This window comes from Nerophis ophidion, linkage group LG05, assembly GCF_033978795.1.
Source record: "Nerophis ophidion isolate RoL-2023_Sa linkage group LG05, RoL_Noph_v1.0, whole genome shotgun sequence".
In the NCBI taxonomy this organism is placed as follows: domain Eukaryota; kingdom Metazoa; phylum Chordata; class Actinopteri; order Syngnathiformes; family Syngnathidae; genus Nerophis; species Nerophis ophidion.
The window spans coordinates 9,496,148-9,515,523 of NC_084615.1; the positions used below are offsets into that span (position 1 = coordinate 9,496,148).

The 19,376-nt window shown below is 40.5% G+C and overlaps 1 protein-coding gene across 2 annotated transcripts in view; it reads right to left on the reverse strand.

Moving 5' to 3' along the window:
* LOC133552325 (neuronal acetylcholine receptor subunit alpha-9-II) overlaps positions 1 to 15,159 on the reverse strand; it is a 21,051-nt gene extending 5,892 nt beyond the window's left edge. Inside the window, exons 1-5 of one of the 2 annotated variants that reach the window (XM_061899549.1) lie at positions 14,774 to 15,159; positions 14,533 to 14,686; positions 14,172 to 14,317; positions 7,157 to 7,311; positions 566 to 746 (exon numbers count right to left, since the gene is read on the reverse strand). In XM_061899549.1, coding sequence (XP_061755533.1) covers positions 566 to 746; positions 7,157 to 7,311; positions 14,172 to 14,317; positions 14,533 to 14,686; positions 14,774 to 14,785 — 648 coding nt within the window. In that variant the 5' untranslated portion in view covers positions 14,786 to 15,159. Of the gene's footprint in view, positions 1 to 565; positions 747 to 7,156; positions 7,312 to 14,171; positions 14,318 to 14,532 lie in introns of both variants that reach the window. The other variant, XM_061899548.1, reaches the window with a different exon arrangement.
* Between the last annotated feature and the right edge of the window lie 4,217 nt (positions 15,160 to 19,376).

The following is a 19,376-nucleotide window of genomic DNA, read 5'->3' on the forward strand; positions in this document are numbered from 1 at the left end:
AAGCACTTTTACATAGTGAAACCCAATATCTAAGTTACATTCAAACCAGCGTGTGGTACTGGGAGCAGGTGGGTAAAGTGTCTTGCCCAAGGACACAACGGCAGTGACTAGGATGGCGAAAGCGGGGATCGATCCTGGAACCCTGAAGTTGCTGGCACGGCCCTTCTACCAACCGAGCTATACCGCCCCATTTATAAATTATTCATTTACAAATGCAAATAAATGTGCAATGACTATTTTAAAAATGTGTGTATTTATTACAAATATTATAAATTGAATTTAATTCAATTTCACCCCATAAACAATGGATGAGTGCTCAGTAGAATAATTAAGATATATATATACGTATTTTTTTATATTTATATCTAATTTTTTAATATATATACCAAAAATGTATCTTTATTAAATACTAATACAAATTAAAAAGGAGAATAAAGTAACAAACTGTATGGGTCCCCAATGCAAAACTGCCACCAATTACTGGAACTGTCAGTGTGATGACACCTAAAATGTTTACAAATATCCATCTGCAAACATTTTGTTGTAACGTACAACATCCTCATACCTGGTTTCCATTGTAGGTCCAGGATCCGAAGGTCAGGTTACATTGCTGGCTGTCAAAGGGGAAGTAGGAGACGTCCACCACGCAGGAGCTCTTGGTGATGGCGGGGGCATCCCAGGTGATCTCTCCATTGTAGCGCAGTTTCACGTTGGTGTCCATGGGCCCAGACAATGCATCATCAGCCCTGGACCGGCAGAGAAAGTATTAGAAGGTGTTGTTTTTGTACTGTGTCATGGTTTTTGTACTGTGTCGCCATAATGATGCCAAAGAATTGGGTGGACTCTTTAATATATTAACTTCAGCTACTGTGTGTTGAGGTGGGGCTCGATGGCCGGGCACAGCTGGAAGAGGCGACGTTAACAATTCAAATGCAAAGAGCTGTCAAACTGAACAACTGGACCCATACTTGCCAACCTTCAGACCTCCGATTTCGGAAGGTGGGGGGTGTGGTTAAGAGTCAAGTATTTCATATATTATATTATATATACATATATATATATATATATATATATATATATATTATACATATATTAGGGGTGTAACGGTACACAAAAATTTCGGTTCAGTACGTACCTCGGTTTAGAGGTCACGGTTCGGTTTATTTTCGGTACAGTAAGAAAACAACAAAATAAAAACTTTTTGGTTATTTATTTACCAAATTTGTAAACAATGGCTCTATCCTTTAAACATTGGGAACACTATAATAATTCTGCCCACGTTAATCCACATTAAACAGCCTCAAGTTGTTGCTTTGATTAAATAAAATGAAAAAACCTTTGTTCTACATATAAAAAGTGCAACATTAAACAGTTTCAAGTCAACTCATCACGCTTAATTTATTACAGCATTTGGGAAGCCTGTAGTTGACTTTTATTATGTAAATGTTGTATTTTTATTAACATGTGATAGCAGGGACCCTGCTATTCAAAACTAGGCTGCTACATTACTAATGATTCATGTAACTATAGCTGAAAAAAATAGTACAATTGCAATAGGAGAGAATATTCGCACAGAACTTCAATTTCCACACTTCTATGTAATAGAAATGTGTGTGTGTGTGTGTGTGGGGGGGGGTGTGGTGTGTGGTCATTCAATACTGTATGTATTCCAATATATGTTCTTCACAGAAAATGAGCCAAAGTCAATGAGTATCAATTTGAAAAATTGAGTAATTGTATGATTTTTCTTTTAATAAAAAATAAAAAGGGGTCTCATGAATGTCTCATGACACATTATCTGTATGTAATATTGGCTGCATTTCTGATTGTGTGACGTGTTGTTCCAGACCACAGCAAACATTACCCAACTTGCAAAGATTGAAATAAATCTGTTAGAAGAAGACAGCCTGTCCTTTCCTTTGATTGATTGAAACTTTTATAAGTAGATTGCAGAGTTCATTTCATATTCCGTACAATTGACCACTAAATGGTAACACCCGAATAAGTTTTTCAACTTGTTTAAGTCCGGGTTCACGTTAATCAATTCCGTTAACTTGGGCACACACATCTATACTTTTGGCAGTTTTAAGCGGCTACAGACAGATCTGTTTTTTTGTATTTTTGGTCCAATATGGCTCATTCAACATGTTGGCTTGCCGACCCCTGGTCTAAAACATTCGGGTTTTTTCACAGTTTTTGCCCATTTATTATGTTTTGTTTACATCCTCAATTAATTGGCTTCACTGCCGTATGGGATATTTTTTTCTTTCCCCCTTGAACCTGCAGTATCAACATTTGTTTTGCCTTTTCATAACTTTGGACGTTATCTTGTACCTTTCAATGTATTTTTTCTGTTCATATGTGAGTATTTATAGTACAGCAAATACAACTCTTTACATAACTAATAAATTAATACATTTATGTATTATATTAATTATTATTATTTAGTTATTAGTGTACTTGAACTACGTTTTTGTTGGTTGTGTCTTTTATGCACGCACTCAGGTTCCCGAAGCCAATCATACATAATAGTAGTATACTTTACAGTAAACCTTCCATTATTGCTTTTAGTTGGTTCCAGGTCTAGCCGTGGTAAATACATTTTCCCCAAGTATGAATTTACAAATGTAATATTTTCATAGCGGGAGCAAAAAAAACTGTTCATTTGATTGATTGATTCAAAGTTTTATTAGTAGATTGCACAGTACAGTACATATTCCATACAATTGACCACTAAAGTCGCAGCGGTAATATGATAGACCTAGTGCTTGTCAGAGGTATCACCGTTTCCAAAGTTATGATACTCCCGTATACTAAAGTAATGTCCGATCATTACTTTATAAAATTCGAAGTTCAGACTCATGTTCGGCAAGCTAATAATAATAATAACTGCTATAGCAGCCGCAACATTAATACGGCCACAACGACGACTCTTGCTGACCTACTGCCCTCGGTAATGGCACCATTCCCAAAGTATGTGGGCTCTATTGATAACCTCACTAACAACTTTAACAACGCCCTGCGCGAAACCATTGATAACATAGCACCGCTAAAGTTAAAAAAAGGCTCCAAAAAGGCGTACGCCATGGTTTACAGAAGAAACTAGAGCTCAGAAATTATTATGTAGAAAGCTGGAACGCAAATGGCGCACGACTAAACTTGAGGTGCACCATCAAGCATGGAGTGATAGTTTAATAACTTATAAACGCATGCTTACCTTAGTTAAAATTAATTATTACTCAAATCTCATCCGGATTAATAAAAACGATCCAAAATTTTTGTTTAGTACAGTAGCATCGCTAACCCAACAAGGGACTCCTTCCAGTAGCTCCACCCATTCGGCAGATGACTTTATGAAGTTCTTTAATAAGAAAATTGAACTTATTAGAAAGGAGATTAAAGACAATGCGTCCCAGCTACAACAGGGTTATATTAACACAGATACGACTGTATATACGGCGGATACTGCAAATATCCAAAATAGTTTCTCTCGTTTTGATGAAATAACATTAGAAGAATTGTTACAACGTGTAAATGGAATAAAACAAACAACATGTTTACTTGACCCACTTCCTGGGAAATTTATCAAGGAGCTTTTCGTATTATTAGGTCCATCAGTGCTAAATATTATAAACGTATCACTCTCCTCGGGCACTGTTCCCCTAGCATTCAAAAAAGCGGTTATTCATCCTCTTCTTAAAAGACCTAACCTCGATCCTGACCTCATGGTAAACTACCGACCGGTGTCTCACCTTCCCTTTATTTCGAAAATCCTCGAAAAAATTGTTGCAGAGCAGCTAAATGAACACTTAGCGTCTAACAATCTATGTGAAACCTTTCAATCCGGTTTCAGGGCAAATCACTCTACTGAGACAGCCCTCGCAAAAATGACTAATGGTCTATTGCTAACGATGGATTCTGATGTGTCATCTATGTTGCTGCTCCTCGATCTTATCGCTGCTTTCGATACCGTCGATCATAATATTTTATTAGAGCGTATCAAAACACGAATTGGTATGTCAGACTTAGCCCTGTCTTGGTTTAACTCTTATCTTACTGACAGGGTGCAGTGCGTCTCCCATAACAATATGACCTCGGACTATGTTAAGGTAACGTGTGGAGTTCCCCAGGGTTCGGTCCTTGGCCCTGCACTCTTCAGCATCTATATGCTGCCGCTAGGTGACATCATACGCAAATACGGTATTAGCTTTCACTGTTATGCTGATGACACCCAACTCTACATGCCCCTAAAGCTGACCAACACGCCGGATTGTAGTCAGCTGAAGGCGTGTCTTAATGAAATTAAACAATGGATGTCCGCTATTTTTTTGCAACTTAACGCCAAAAAAACGGAAATGCTGATTATCGGTCCTGGTAGACACCGACCTCTATTTAAAAATACAACTTTAACATTTGACAACCAAATAAAACAAGGTGACTCTGTAAAAAATCTGGGTATTATCTTCGACCCAACTCTCTCCTTTGAGTCACACATTAAAAGCGTTACAAAAACGGCCTTCTTTCATCTCCGTAATATCGCTAAAATTCGCTCCATTTTGTCCACTAAAGACGCTGAGATCATTATCCATGCGTTTGTTACGTCTCGTCTCGTCTCGATTACTGTAACGTATTATTTTCGGGTCTCCCCATGTCTAGCATTAAAAGATTACAGTTGGTACAAAATGCGGCTGCTAGACTTTTGACAAGAACAAGAAAGTTTGATCATATTACGCCTGTACTGGCTCACCTGCACTAGCTTCCTGTGCACTTAAGATGTGACTTTAGGGTTTTACTACTTACGTATAAAATACTACACGGTCTAGCTCCATCCTATCTTGCCGATTGTATTGTACCGTATGTCCCGGCAAGAAATCTGCGTTCAAAAGACTCCGGCTTATTAGTGATTCCTAGAGCCCATAAAAAGTCTGCGGGCTATAGAGCGTTTTCCGTTCAGGCTCCAGTACTCTGGAATGCCCTCCCGGTAACAGTTGGAGATGCTACCTCAGTAGAAGCATTTAAGTCTCACCTTAAAACTCTGCTCCAATCACATCGCTTGAACTGTTAATTGTCCCAGCTGTCTCCAATCAGACCACTAAACAGTTCAGAGGGAGCAAAGCAAAAATAGCGACGTTGCTTTTTGATCATATGATGTCGGCTCTTCCTATGATCGTGAAGTAAAATTCACCAAGCGTTGGATGGTTCACCCAGTAATGGTGAACATGAGCTGGGTTTAGACCGTCGTGAGATAGGTTGGTTTTGCCCCACTGATGATGTGTTGTTGCATTTGTAATCTGTGTTGTTGCAATATTGCTTTTGCGCCAGCGCATCATCAGTGGGGTAAAACTAACCTGTCTCATGACGGCGTGGCGCAGTGGAAGAGTGGCCGTGCGCAACCCGAGGGTCCCTGGTTCAATCCCCACCTAGTACCAACCTCGTCACGTCCGTTGTGTCCTGAGCAAGACACTTCACCCTTGCTCCTGATGGGTGCTGGTTAGCGCCTTGCATGGCAGCTCCCTCCATCAGTGTGTGAATGTGTGTGTGAATGGGTAAATGTGGAAGTAGTGTCAAAGCGCTTTGAGTACCTTGAAAGTAGAAAAGCGCTATACAAGTACAACCCATTTATCATTTATCCTATCCTAATGTGTTTTCATGACTATTTACACTGTAGGTTGTCACTGAAGGCATCAAAACAATGAATGAACACATGTAGAGTTATGTACTTACCAAAAAAAGGTGAAATAACTAAAAACATGTTTTATGTTCTAGTTTCATCCAAAATAGCCACCCTTTGCTCCGACTACTGCTTTGCCGACTCTTGGAATTCTCTTAATTAGCTTCAAGATGTAGTCACCTGAAATGGTTTTCCACTTCACAAGTGTCAAAATGTTGATGCCTTCAGTGACAATGTAAATAGTCATGATAATAAAGAAAACGCATTGAAATGAGAAGGTGTGTCCAAACTTTTGGCTTGTACTGTATATTTTTTACTTTAACCATTACTTGGGTAAATATATCCTTGTGTGGTGTTCGGGTCTGTGGGACCCGTTTTCATTTTTTATTAAAAGAAAAATGTTACCATTAATCAGTTTTTCAAACTGAGACTCACTGACTTTGGCTTATTTTCTGTGAAGAATATATATCAGAATACATATTTAATGACTACACACATACCATACACCACCTTCTACACATTTCTATTACATATAAGATGTCCAGGTCCACTGGACCCGGGGCTAATAGAAGTGTGGAAATTGATGTACTGTGTAACACACACACACACACACACACACACGAGGAGAGAGTGTAGGTACACAGAACATCAGAGGCTAATATGTGCGAGAAAATGAGAGCAGACAGTGTTGACAAATGTTGCAACCTTGTGTGGGAACCGCAGGTGCACAAACAAAAAAGAAGAATCCCCGTCAAATGCAGAAACTGGTGGAGAAATTATCCGTGCAACGTTCATATTGTTGTCACTCAGCCAGCGTTTTGGGGTCTGATGGACCCCTTGGATTTTGTGGCTTTTAATGCTTCACAGTCAAACACATTATGTTAAAATACTGATCAGATTTTTATTGGGGGCTTCACGGTGGAAGAGGGGTTAGTGCGACTGCCTCACAATACGGAGGTCCTGCAGTCCTGGGTTCAAATCCAGGCTCGGGATCTTTCTGTGTGGAGTTTGCATGTTCTCCCCGTGAATGCGTGGGTTCCCTCCGGGTACTCCGGCTTCCTCCCACTTCCAAAGACATGCACCTGGGGATAGGTTGATTGGCAACACTAAATTGGCCCTAGAGTGTGAATGTGAGTGTGAATGTTGTCTGTCTATCTGTGTTGGCCCTGCGATGTGGTGGCGACTTGTCCAGGGTGTACCCCGCCTTCCGCCCGATTGTAGCTGAGATAGGCGCCAGCGCCCCCCGCAACCCCAAAAGGGAATAAGCGGTAGAAAATGGATGGGATGGATGGATGTTTATTGGGATAAGGTAAACATGTGTTCAGTATTTTAACATAAAAGTGTTTGATTGTAAGGCATTTAAAGCCACAAAATGCAAGGGGTCCATCGGACCCACAAACGCTGGCTGAGTCACAACAATATGAACATTACACAAGGGTTGAACCGTTACGTATTGAGTTTAGCACGCGTGACATACGGGCTTACTTGTTATAGAGGACAAGGTCCGGCCTCCATACCAGGTTGCTGGGGATGTGGATGATCTCCAGTCCGTCATAGTCCTCTTTATTCCACGTCAGGTAAGCGTCATGCCACCTCTGTCTTATCCACAGGTAGGCCACCAACACCTGGTTTCTCTCATCCTGCACACACAAAACAGTAGTCATACAAAGTACATTGTGACAATGCGCCAAGAGTAGAAGAGAGAGCTTCCACAAACACATCATCACTTTTTCGTCTCGATGCAGACCTTAATGTAAGGTTATATCAGAAAACTTGGGAGAACCCATTTTTGTAACAGGATACTTCAACACTAAGTTATTCTGCTATTAGTCCTCCATAGACAAGTGCATCTGATGGCCAACCTGATCCAGCTGAGTAACAGTAAGCTCAACCTGTACCATGCTTTTCATTTAACTACTTTAATGGCTGCACACTGTGCAGTCACTATTGAAACTTTAATCATTGATGTCCAAACTACGGCCCGCACGGCCTGAACTTTCTTCAGTTCATCCTGCAAGAGGTGGAGTTTTTTTTAATAAAGATTCTAGCCCACTAAATGGTGACACAAGACAAGAACAAGAAAGTTTGATCATATTACGCCTGTACTGGCTCACCTGCACTGGCTTCCTGTGCACTAAAGATGTGACTTTAAGGTTTTATTACTTACGTATAAAATACTACACGGTCTAGCTCCATCCTATCTTGCCGATTGTATTGTACCATATGTCCCGGCAAGAAATCTGCGTTCAAAAGACTCCGGCTTATTAGTGATTCCTAGTGCCCAAAAAAAGTCTGCGGGCTATAGAGCGTTTTCCGTTCGGGCTCCAGTACTCTGGAATGCCATCCCGGTAACAGTTCGAGATGCTACCTCAGTAGAAGCATTTAAGTCTCACCTTAAAACTCATCTGTATACTCTAGCCTTTAAATAGACCTCCTTTTTAGACCAGTTGATCTGCCGCTTCTTTTCTTTTTTCTCCTATGTCCCCCCCCCCCCTCCCTTGTGGAGGGGGTCCGGTCCGATGACCATGGATGAAGTACTGGCTGTCCAGAGTCGAGACCCAGGATGGACCGCTCGCCTGTGTATCGGTTGGGGACATCTCTACTGCTGCTGATCCGCCTCCGCTTGAGATGGTTTCCTGTGGACGGGACTCTCGCTGCTGTCTTGGATCCGCTTTGAACTGAACTCTCGCGGCTGTGTTGGAGCCACTATGGATTGAACTTTCACAGTATCATGTTAGACCCGCTCGACATCCATTGCTTTCGGTCCCCTAGAGGGTGGGGGGTTGCCCACATCTGAGGTCCTCTCCAAGGTTTCTCATAGTCAGCATTGTCACTGGCGTCCCACTGGATGTGAATTCTCCCTGCCCACTGGGTGTGAGTTTTCCTGGCCCTTTTGTGGGTTCTTCCGAGGATGTTGTAGTCGTAATGATTTGTGCAGTCCTTTGAGACATTTGTGATCTGGGGCTATATAAATAAAAATTGATTGATTGATTGACCTGAATAAGTTTTTCAAATTGTTTAAGTCGGGGTCCACGTTAATCAATTCATGGTATAAATATGTACTATTAGCATAATACAGTCATTACACAAGGTAATCATCATCAGAGTATATACATTGAATTATTTACATTATTTACAATCCGGGGGGTGGGATGTGGAGGGGGGAGGGTGTTAGTTTAGGGTTGAAGTTGCCTGTAGGTGTTCTTTTAGTGAGGTTTTGAAGGAGGATAGAGATGCACTCTTTTTACACCTGTTGGGAGTGCATTCCATATTGATGTGGCATAATATTTTATTAGAGCATATCAAAACACAAATTGGTATGTCAGACTTAGCCCTGTCTTGGTTTAACTCTTATCTTACTGACAGAGTGCAATGCGTCTCCCATAACAGTATGACCTCGGACTATGTTAAGGTAACGTGTGGAGTTCCCCAGGGTTCGGTTCTTGGCCCTGCACTCTTCAGCATCTACATGCTGCCGCTAGGTGACATCATACGCAAATACGGTGTTAGCTTTCACTGCTATGCTGATGACACCCAACTCTACATGCCCCTAAAGCTGACCAACACGCCGGATTGTAGTCAGCTGGAGGCGTGTCTTAATGAAATTAAACAATGGATGTCCGCTAATTTTTTTGCAACTTAACGCAAAAAAACCGGAAATGCTGATTATCGGTCCTGTTGGACACCGACCTCTATTTAATAATACAACTTTAACATTTGAAAACCAAATAATAAAACAAGGTGACTCGGTAAGATATCTGGGTATTATCTTCGACCCAACTCTCTCCTTTGAGTCACACATTAAAAGCGTTACTAAAACGGCCTTCTTTCGTCTCCGTAATATCGCTAAAATTCGCTCCATTTTGTCAGCTAAAGACGCCGAGATCATTATCCATGAGTTTGTTACGTCTCGTCTCGATTACTGTAACGTATTATTTTCGGGTCTCCCCATGTCTAGCATTAAAAGATTACAGTTGGTACAAAATGTGGCTGCTAGACTTTTGACAAGAACAAGAAAGTTTGATCACATTACGCCTGTACTGGCTCACCTGCACTGGCTTCCTGTGCACTTAAGATGTGACTTTAAGGTTTTACTACTTACGTATAAAATACTACACGGTCTAGCTCCATCCTATCTTGCCGATTGTATTGTACCATATGTCCCAGCAAGAAATCTGCGTTCAAAAGACTCCGGCTTATTAGTGATTCCTAGAGCCCAAAAAAAGTCTGCGGGCTATAGAGCGTTTTCCGTTCGGGCTCCAGTACTCTGGAATGCCCTCCCGGTAACAGTTTGAGATGCTACCTCAGTAGAAGCATTTAAGTCTCACCTTAAAACTCATCTGTATACTCTAGCCTTTAAATAGACCTCCTTTTTAGACCAGTTGATCTGCCCCTTCTTTTCTTTTTTCTCCTATGTCCCCCCCTCCCTTGTGGAGGGGGTCCGGTCCGATGACCATGGATGAAGTACTGGCTGTCCAGAGTCGAGAGCCAGGATGGACCGCTCGTCGGGACCCAGGATGGACCGCTCGCCTGTGTATCGGTTGGGGACATCTCTACGCTGCTGATCCGCCTCCGCTTGAGATGGTTTCCTGTGGACGGGACTCTCGCTGCTGTCTTGGATCCGCTTTGAACTGAACTCTCGCGGCTGTGTTGGAGCCACTATGGATTGAACTTTCACAGTATCATGTTAGACCCGCTCGACATCCATTGCTTTCGGTCCCCTAGAGGGGGGAGGGTGTTAGTTTAGGGTTGAAGTTGCCTGGAGGTGTTCTTTTAGTGAGGTTTTGAAGGGGGATAGAGATGCACTCTTTTTACACCTGTTGAGAGTGCATTCCACATTGATGTGGCATAGAAGGAGAATGAGTTAAGACCTTTGTTGGATCAGAATCTGGGTTTAACGTGGTGTGTGGAGCTCCCCCTGGTGTTGTGGTTATGGCGGTCATTTACGTTCTGGAAGTAGTTTGACAAGTACTTCGGTATCAGGGAGGTGTAGCGGATTTTATAGACTAGGCTCAGTGCAAGTTGTTTTATCCGGTCCACCACCCTGAGCCAGCCTACTTTAGAGAAGTAGGTAGGAGTGAGGTGTGATCTAGGGTGGAGGTCTAAAAGTAACCTGACAAACTTGTTCTGGGATGTTTGGAGTCTAGATTTGAGGGTTTTGGAGGTGCTGGGGTACCAGGAGGTGCATGCATAATCGAAAAAGGGTTGAAAGAGAGTTCCCGCTCGTATCTTCATAGTGCTTTTGTTGACCAGAGAGGAGATTCTGTAGAGAAATCTTGTTCGCTGGTTGACCTTTTTGATGACCCTGGTTGCCATTTCATCACAGAAAGGATTAGCCTCTAAAATGGAACCTAGGTAGGTGATCTCATCTTTTCTGGTGATAACAATGTCACCCACTTTAATAGTGAAGTCACTGACTTTCTCAAAAAACAAGAACTTGATCACTGAACTCTGTGGATATTATAGAAAAAGAATGTCCAAGCACCATAAAAATGTCAAAATTACACCTTACAATGCATGATGGGAAAAATGCAAGACACTCGCCACATGTATACATGTTTGGTGCATTTAAAAAGTAAACAAAGTAGGAGTTCAACTTTCAGATAGAGGGTACGGAAAGTGTTCGGACCCGTCTAAATGTTTGATTGCGGCCATTTGCTAAAATCAAAAAAGTAAATTTTACTTCTCATTAATAAACACTGAGCACCCTATCTTAAAGGGGAACATTATCAGCAGACCTAAGTAAGCGTCAATATATACCTTGATGGTGCAGAAAAAAGACCATATATTTTTTTAACCGATTTCCGAACTCTAAATGGGTGAATTTTGGCGAATTAAACGCCTTTCTGTTTATCGCGCTGGAGGCGATGACGTCAGAATGTGACGTCGCCGAGGTAACACACCCACCATTTTCATTTTCAACACATTACAAACACCGGGTCACAGCTCTGTTATTTTCCGTTTTTTGGACTATTTTTTGGAACCTTGGAGACATCATGCCTCGTCGGTGTGTTGTCGGAGGGTGTAACAACACTAACAGGGAGGGATTCAAGTTGCACCACTGGCCCGAAGATGCCAAAGTGTCTGCCGCCAGACCCCCATTGAATGTGCTGGAGTTTCTCCACATTTTACCGGCGATGCTAAGGCAGACATGGCACAGAGATGTATGGATAACCTGCAGATGCATTTGCAACAATAGTCAACGAAATCAAAAAGGTGAGTTTTGTTGATTTTGACTGCCAGCTAATCGATGCTAACATGCTACGCTAATCGATGCTAACATGCTATTTACCGGCGGTGCTAAAGCAGACATGGCACAGAGATGTATGGATAACCTGTAGATGCATTTGCAACTGTATTACGTTTCCTTCCACCCACATTTAATGCGAAAAAAACACTTACCAATCGACGGATTTAAGTTGCTCCAGTGTCAAAAGATGCGAAAGTCCTGATCGTTTGGTCCGCACATTTTACCGGCGATGCTAACGCAGCTATTCGGCCATGCTATGGCTATGAATAGCGTCAAAAGCTATTCGCTCAATAGCTTCAGTTTCTTCTTCAATACTTTCATACTCCAACCATCTGTTTCAATACATGCGTAATCTGTTGAATCGCTTAAGTCGCTGAAATCCGAGTTTGAATCCGAGCTAATGTCGCTATATCTTGCTGTGGTATTCCCATTGTTTGTTTACATTGGCAGCACTGTGTGACGTCACAGGGAAATGGCCAGTGTCTTCGCAGAGAGCGAAAATAAGGCACTTTAAAGCTTTATTTAGGGATATTCCGAGACCGGTAAAATTTTGAAAAAAAATTCAAAAAATACAACAAGCCACTGGGAACTGATTTTTATTGTTTTTAACCCTTTTGAAATTGTGATAATGTGCCCCTTTAATAGAAAGAAAAAAGAAATGTCTTCATTTTTGCAAATTCATCAAAAAATAAAATACTTAAAAATCAAGTATTCAGGCCCTTTTCCCAATACTTTGTTGATGCACCTTTGGCAGCCATTAAAGCCTCAAGACAAGTCTCTTTGAATACGATGCCACAAGCTTGGCACACCTATCTTGGGGCAGTTTCGTACTTTTCTCTTTGCAGCGCCTATCAGACTCCATCAGGTTGAATGGGTGTTAGAATAATTGTATGTAAGTTATCACAATATTTTGTGTTGAAATGAGTTAGCGGCGAGAAGACAAAAGCTGTCTTTGAACCTACCAAGATGAAGGCTTGTAAAAACTCCAATGTGAATTCCTGGATTTTTTTTCTTTCACATTCTGTCTCTCACAGTTGAAGTGTACCTATGATGTGAATTGTGAATTATATTTATATAGCGCTTTTCACTAGTGACTCAAAGCCCTTTACATAGTGAAACTCAATATCTAAGTTACATTTAAACCAGTGTGGGTGGCACTGGGAGCATGTGGGTAAAGTGTCTTGCCCAAGGACACAACGGCAGTGACTAGGATGGCCGAAGTGGGAATCGAACCTGCAACCCCCAAGTTGCCAACCGAGCTATACCGCCCAATGAAAATTACAGACCTCTGTCATCATTTTAAGTGGGAGAACTTGCACAATCGGTGGCTGACTAAATACTTTTTTGCCCCACTGTATATGGTTGCGTATATATATATATATATATATTAGGGACGCACCGATTAATTGGTAACCGAATATATTCGGCCGAATATGGCAAAAAAAGCCACATTCGGCCTTCGGTGGAATGACTTAAAAACAAGGCCGAATAGTGGCGTGTGACGCAATTTTTTGACGCGGTGACGCAATCAACCAACGTGCAGTGACGTTGGGATATGTTGTGTACCTGTATAAGTTTAAGAGGTTACAAGCACACACTTATTGAGATTTAGTGGGGCCTCTGTTTACATTATTAGCCTGTTGTGTAGGCTACCTGTATAAGTGTATGAGGTTACAAGCACACACTTAATTGAGATTTACTTGAGCCTTCTGTTTACATTATTTGCATATCTACTGTGGCTAAGCAGACTTTTGCCAAAAGGACAATAATTCATTCGTTGTGGGTTTATCCACTTTATTTTTTTGGGGAATGCATGTTTTGTTTGAAGGCCTCATGTAAATGAAAAACTTTGTGCTTTTTTGGAAAAGCAAAGGCTACTGGAATATTAAAAAAAATGTCAATATTCAATACAAAAATTACTTTATTTGAAAAACATGTCTAAATATTTATTCTAGGCTATTTATGCAATATTAAAAAAATTGTGACAAACTGCGAAAAACTGCATTCATTATTCGGTATTCGGCCACAAATTTTCATTTCGGTGCATCCCTAATATATATTATATATGTACACACACACACACACACACGGATTTTGTCCCATGGCCACATTTCCTTAACCCAATCTGCCCCTGGGGCAAAAAGTTTGGACTCCACTGCTTTAACATAATGTCAACAAAAGCCTGCCTCACTCAATGGTGCTGTATTTTTTTTTTTTTACATTTGTACTTAGGATTAAGGCAAGTCTCACCATATCTTTGATCTGGGAGAGCGTGATCTGCAAAGTGACGTTAAGTGCTCGGTCCGTGTCCTCCACGGGCCGCAGGGCGCTGGAATAGTTGTCCATTAAGTCGTTGAGCAGCTTGTGGGCATATTGACCCTGTGCTGAGTGGACCACTGCAGGTACAAACAGGGGATTACCTTTCAGAACATCCAAAACACATCTTTGAGACTGGTTGGTCAGTAGGTTGACAACTGCATGATATATTTACTTTATGTAGGACCAATCCTGCACAACATCACACATGCAACAATAAAATTAAGCAATCATTTTAAAAGTGATCACGATCCAGGACTTTAAGCCATGGGAGAATACATGTTTCAATTCTTACCTGAAGGTAGCAGCATGGCCAGGCAGAGTATTGGGATCATCTTGACCAAGAAGGATAGAGAAGAAGAAGTATCCTGCGGCCTACATAATTCCTCGCACAAAGATGTCACCACACTGGTCCATTTGTCCGCCTCGGGACCTTCAGTCCAAATGCGCTGCAGGGGAGGACGCACGTCCGACACACGCAATGAAACTCGGGCTATCACATAACTCAGGGAAACAGGACGCCCACGAGTCCCCACCTGGCCGCACATGGCTGAATCACCCGCTCGGCCGGCATCATCACACTCGGACCGACACCGCCTCCATGTCAAGGGGACAAGCGCCAGGAACGGATCAGGTTCAAGGCCTTTTCGGGGAGGGAAACGAGGACAGATTAATAGTAACGCAGTTAAATGAGCCAACCGGCTTATTAGTGATTCCTAGAGCCCAAAAAAAGTCTGCGGGCTATAGAGCGTTTTCCGTTCGGGCTCCAGTACTCTGGAATGCCCTCCCGGTAACAGTTCGAGATGCTACCTCAGTAAAAGCATTTAAGTCTCACCTTAAAACTCATCTGTATACTCTAGCCTTTAAATAGACCTCCTTTTTAGACCAGTTGATCTGCCGCTTCTTTTCTTTCTCCTATGTCCCCCCCTCCCTTGTGGAGGGGGTCCGGTCCGATGACCATGGATGAAGTACTGGCTGTCCAGAGCCGAGACCCAGGATGGACCGCTCGCCTGTGTATCGGTTGGGGACATCTCTACGCTGCTGATCCGCCTCCGCTTGAGATGGTTTCCTGTGGACGCGACTCTCGCTGCTGTCTTGGATCCGCTTGAACTGAACTCTCGCGGCTGTATTGGAGCCACTATGGATTGAACTTTCACAATATCATGTTGGACCCGCTCGACATCCATTGCTTTCGGTCCCCTAGAGGGGGGGGTTGCCCACATCTGAGGTCCTATCCAAGGTTTCTCATAGTCAGCATTGTCACTGGCGTCCCACTGGATGTGAATTCTCCCTGCCCACTGGGTGTGAGTTTTCCTTGCCCTTTTGTGGGTTCTTCCGAGGATGTTGTAGTCGTAATGATTTGTGCAGTCCTTTGAGACATTTGTGATTTGGGGCTATATAAATAAACATTGATTGATTGAGCCAAAGATTGGTTGCTTGAAATTTGGTGGACAAAGACGAAGACTTTGTGAGGCTTTATGAGGTGTCAGGCATGGGCACGAATACCACCCGAAGTCCTCCTCGTTTGAGTGTTCTGATCCGTTACGAAGCATGGTTAGCTACAGTGCCTGCTTGATGACATTGCGCACAGTAGACACAGGAACATTTAGATCTGCGGGGATGGACTTGTAGCCTCGAGATTGTCCAGGCTTTTCCACATTCTTGGTTCTCAAATCTTCTGAGAGTCCTTTCCTCGTCTTTCTTCATGCTCAGTGTGGTACAAACAACACAAAAGTTTGAGTCAAATTTTCTCCATTTTAACTGGCTAAAAGTGTGGTTTCTATATTGCCAGCAACAGGTGAGTTTAATTACAAATTTAAGGAGCTTCACATGCTTAGAATACAACTATTTCTTACAATTTTGAAAAGGTACCAACAACTCCATTTTTGGAGTTCTTGTGTAAAATATAGTATTTGGCACTTTTGGGGGGTGTTGGGTGTTGTTCCAATGCAAACTAAAACATGTGAATACCAGATCATTTTCTGGGAGAAGTGGTGCATTATCTGACAGAAAAGCAGGTGTGACAATATTTTTTGGGCCATGACTTATTAGTACTACCACTCAACTCACCAGTTAATAATGCTGCCATATTGCGCAATAAAAACATGACTCAAAATACCCCACAAAACTTACGGTACTTGCTCAGGTACACACATGCATGCAACCTACGTGTCATATAATCGTACCTAACACCTTTAATGAATACCTTGCACAGTAGAAATAAGTATAACAGCTCAAAATGAGACAGTATTGTTGCATTAATGTAGTAAAGTGGGGTCACAAGTAAAAGCACAAAAGGGTAAAGTTGGGGATCTTTGGGCACAATTCCTCAAGATTCCATTATTTTATGAATCGTTTTCTCGGGGTGAATTCTTGAGTACACGCAATTTATTTGGTATATGAATTATAATAACATTTTTACATTATGTAGCTAAGAGGATAGTTTGGCGGTCGACCTACAACTTGGGCGTATAGTGTTGGCCTAAGAAAATGACTTTTTGATCATGTATTTTTCAATGATTTACAAAAAACATGGAAAAGTGTTTAAAAAGAAAATATAGCATCCCAGCTAAGAAACCAATCCCAACTCTAAAACGCTTTAAAAAAAAATACAAAGTAATCGAGAACACGTACAATACGTACGTTAGGAAAAAGTCAAACAAAAAAGTTATAAAAACAACAGTATCAATGACAATATCAGTAGATGTTTTCATTCAAAAATTTAATAAAAATTCTAAAAATAAACTTTTTTCATAGATACTCGAAAATTATGAATCAATTTAGAATCGAGTAAAAAAATAAATAAAGCAATTTTGATGTGAATTGATTTTTTTTTTGAGCACCCCTACAAATAAGTAGAGACTAGTTGTGAGTATGTATAAGTGGAACTGTGCTATTGTTAAAATTTTGTCTAACATTCACAATTCCACGTTTTTTTTGTTAGCACCCCTACAAATAAGTATAGACTAGTTGTGAGTATGTATAAGTGGAACTGTGCTATTGTTAAAATTTTGTCTAACATTCACAATTCCACGTTTTTTTTTTAGCACCCCTACAAATAAGTAGAGACTAGTTGTGAGTATGTATAAGTGGAACTGTGCTATTGTTAAAATTTTGTCTAACATTCACAATTCCACGTTTTTTTTTAGCACCCCTACAAATAAGTAGAGACTAGTTGTGAGTATGTATAAGTGGAACTGTGCTATTGTTAAAATTTTGTCTTAACATTCACAATTCCACGTTTTTTTTGAGCACTCCTACAAATAAGTAGAGACTAGTTGTGAGTATCTATAAGTGGAACTGTGCTATTGTTAAAATTTTGTCTAACATTCACAATTCCACGTTTTTTTTGAGCACCCCTACAAATAAGTAAAGACTAGTTGTGAGTATCTATAAGTGGAACTGTGCTATTGTTAAAATTTTGTCTAACATTCACAATTCCACGTTTTTTTTTAGCACCCCTACAAATAAGTAGAGACTAGTTGTGAGTATCTATAAGTGGAACTGTGCTATTGTTAAAATTTTGTCTAACGTTCACAATTCCACGTTTTTTTTTAGCAGCCCTACAAATAAGTAGAGACTAGTTGTGAGTACCTATAAGTGGAACTGTGCTATTGTTAAAATTGTGTCTAACATTCACAATTCCACGTTTTTTTTAGCACCCCTACAAATAAGTAGAGACTAGTTGTGAGTATGTATAAGTGGAACTGTGCTATTGTTAAAATGTTGTCTAACGTTCACAATTCCACGTTGTTTTTTTTAGCACCCCTACAAATAAGTAGAGACTAGCTGTGAGTATGTATAAGTGGAACTGTGCTATTGTTAAAATTTTGTCTTAACATTCACAATTCCACGTTTTTTTTAGCACCCCTACAAATAAGTAGAGACTAGTTGTGAGTATGTATAAGTGGAACTGTGCTATTGTTAAAATTTTGTCTAACATTCACAATTCCACGTTTTTTTTTAGCACCCCTACAAATAAGTAGAGACTAGTTGTGAGTATGTATAAGTGGAACTGTGCTATTGTTAAAATTTTGTCTTAACATTCACAATTCCACGTTTTTTTTGAGCACTCCTACAAATAAGTAGAGACTAGTTGTGAGTATCTATAAGTGGAACTGTGCTATTGTTAAAATTTTGTCTAACATTCACAATTCCACGTTTTTTTTGAGCACCCCTACAAATAAGTAAAGACTAGTTGTGAGTATCTATAAGTGGAACTGTGCTATTGTTAAAATTTTGTCTAACATTCACAATTCCACGTTTTTTTTTAGCACCCCTACAAATAAGTAGAGACTAGTTGTGAGTATCTATAAGTGGAACTGTGCTATTGTTAAAATTTTGTCTAACGTTCACAATTCCACGTTTTTTTTTAGCAGCCCTACAAATAAGTAGAGACTAGTTGTGAGTACCTATAAGTGGAACTGTGCTATTGTTAAAATTGTGTCTAACATTCACAATTCCACGTTTTTTTTAGCACCCCTACAAATAAGTAGAGACTAGTTGTGAGTATGTATAAGTGGAACTGTGCTATTGTTAAAATGTTGTCTAACGTTCACAATTCCACGTTTTTTTTTTTAGCACCCCTACAAATAAGTAGAGACTAGCTGTGAGTATCTATAAGTGGAACTGTGCTATTGTTAAAATTTTGTCTAACATTCACAATTCCACGTTTTTTTTGAGCACCCCTACAAATAAGTAAAGACTAGTTGTGAGTATCTATAAGTGGAACTGTGCTATTGTTAAAATTTTGTCTAACATTCACAATTCCACGTTTTTTTTTAGCACCCCTACAAATAAGTAGAGACTAGTTGTGAGTATCTATAAGTGGAACTGTGCTATTGTTAAAATTTTGTCTAACATTCACAATTCCACGTTTTTTTTTTTTGAGCACCCCTACAAATAAGTAGAGACTAGTTGTGAGTATGTATAAGTGGAACTGTGCTATTGTTAAAATTTTGTCTAACGTTCACAATTCCACGTTTTTTTTTAGCAGCCCTACAAATAAGTAGAGACTAGTTGTGAGTACCTATAAGTGGAACTGTGCTATTGTTAAAATTGTGTCTAACATTCACAATTCCACGTTTTTTTTAGCACCCCTACAAATAAGTAGAGACTAGTTGTGAGTATGTATAAGTG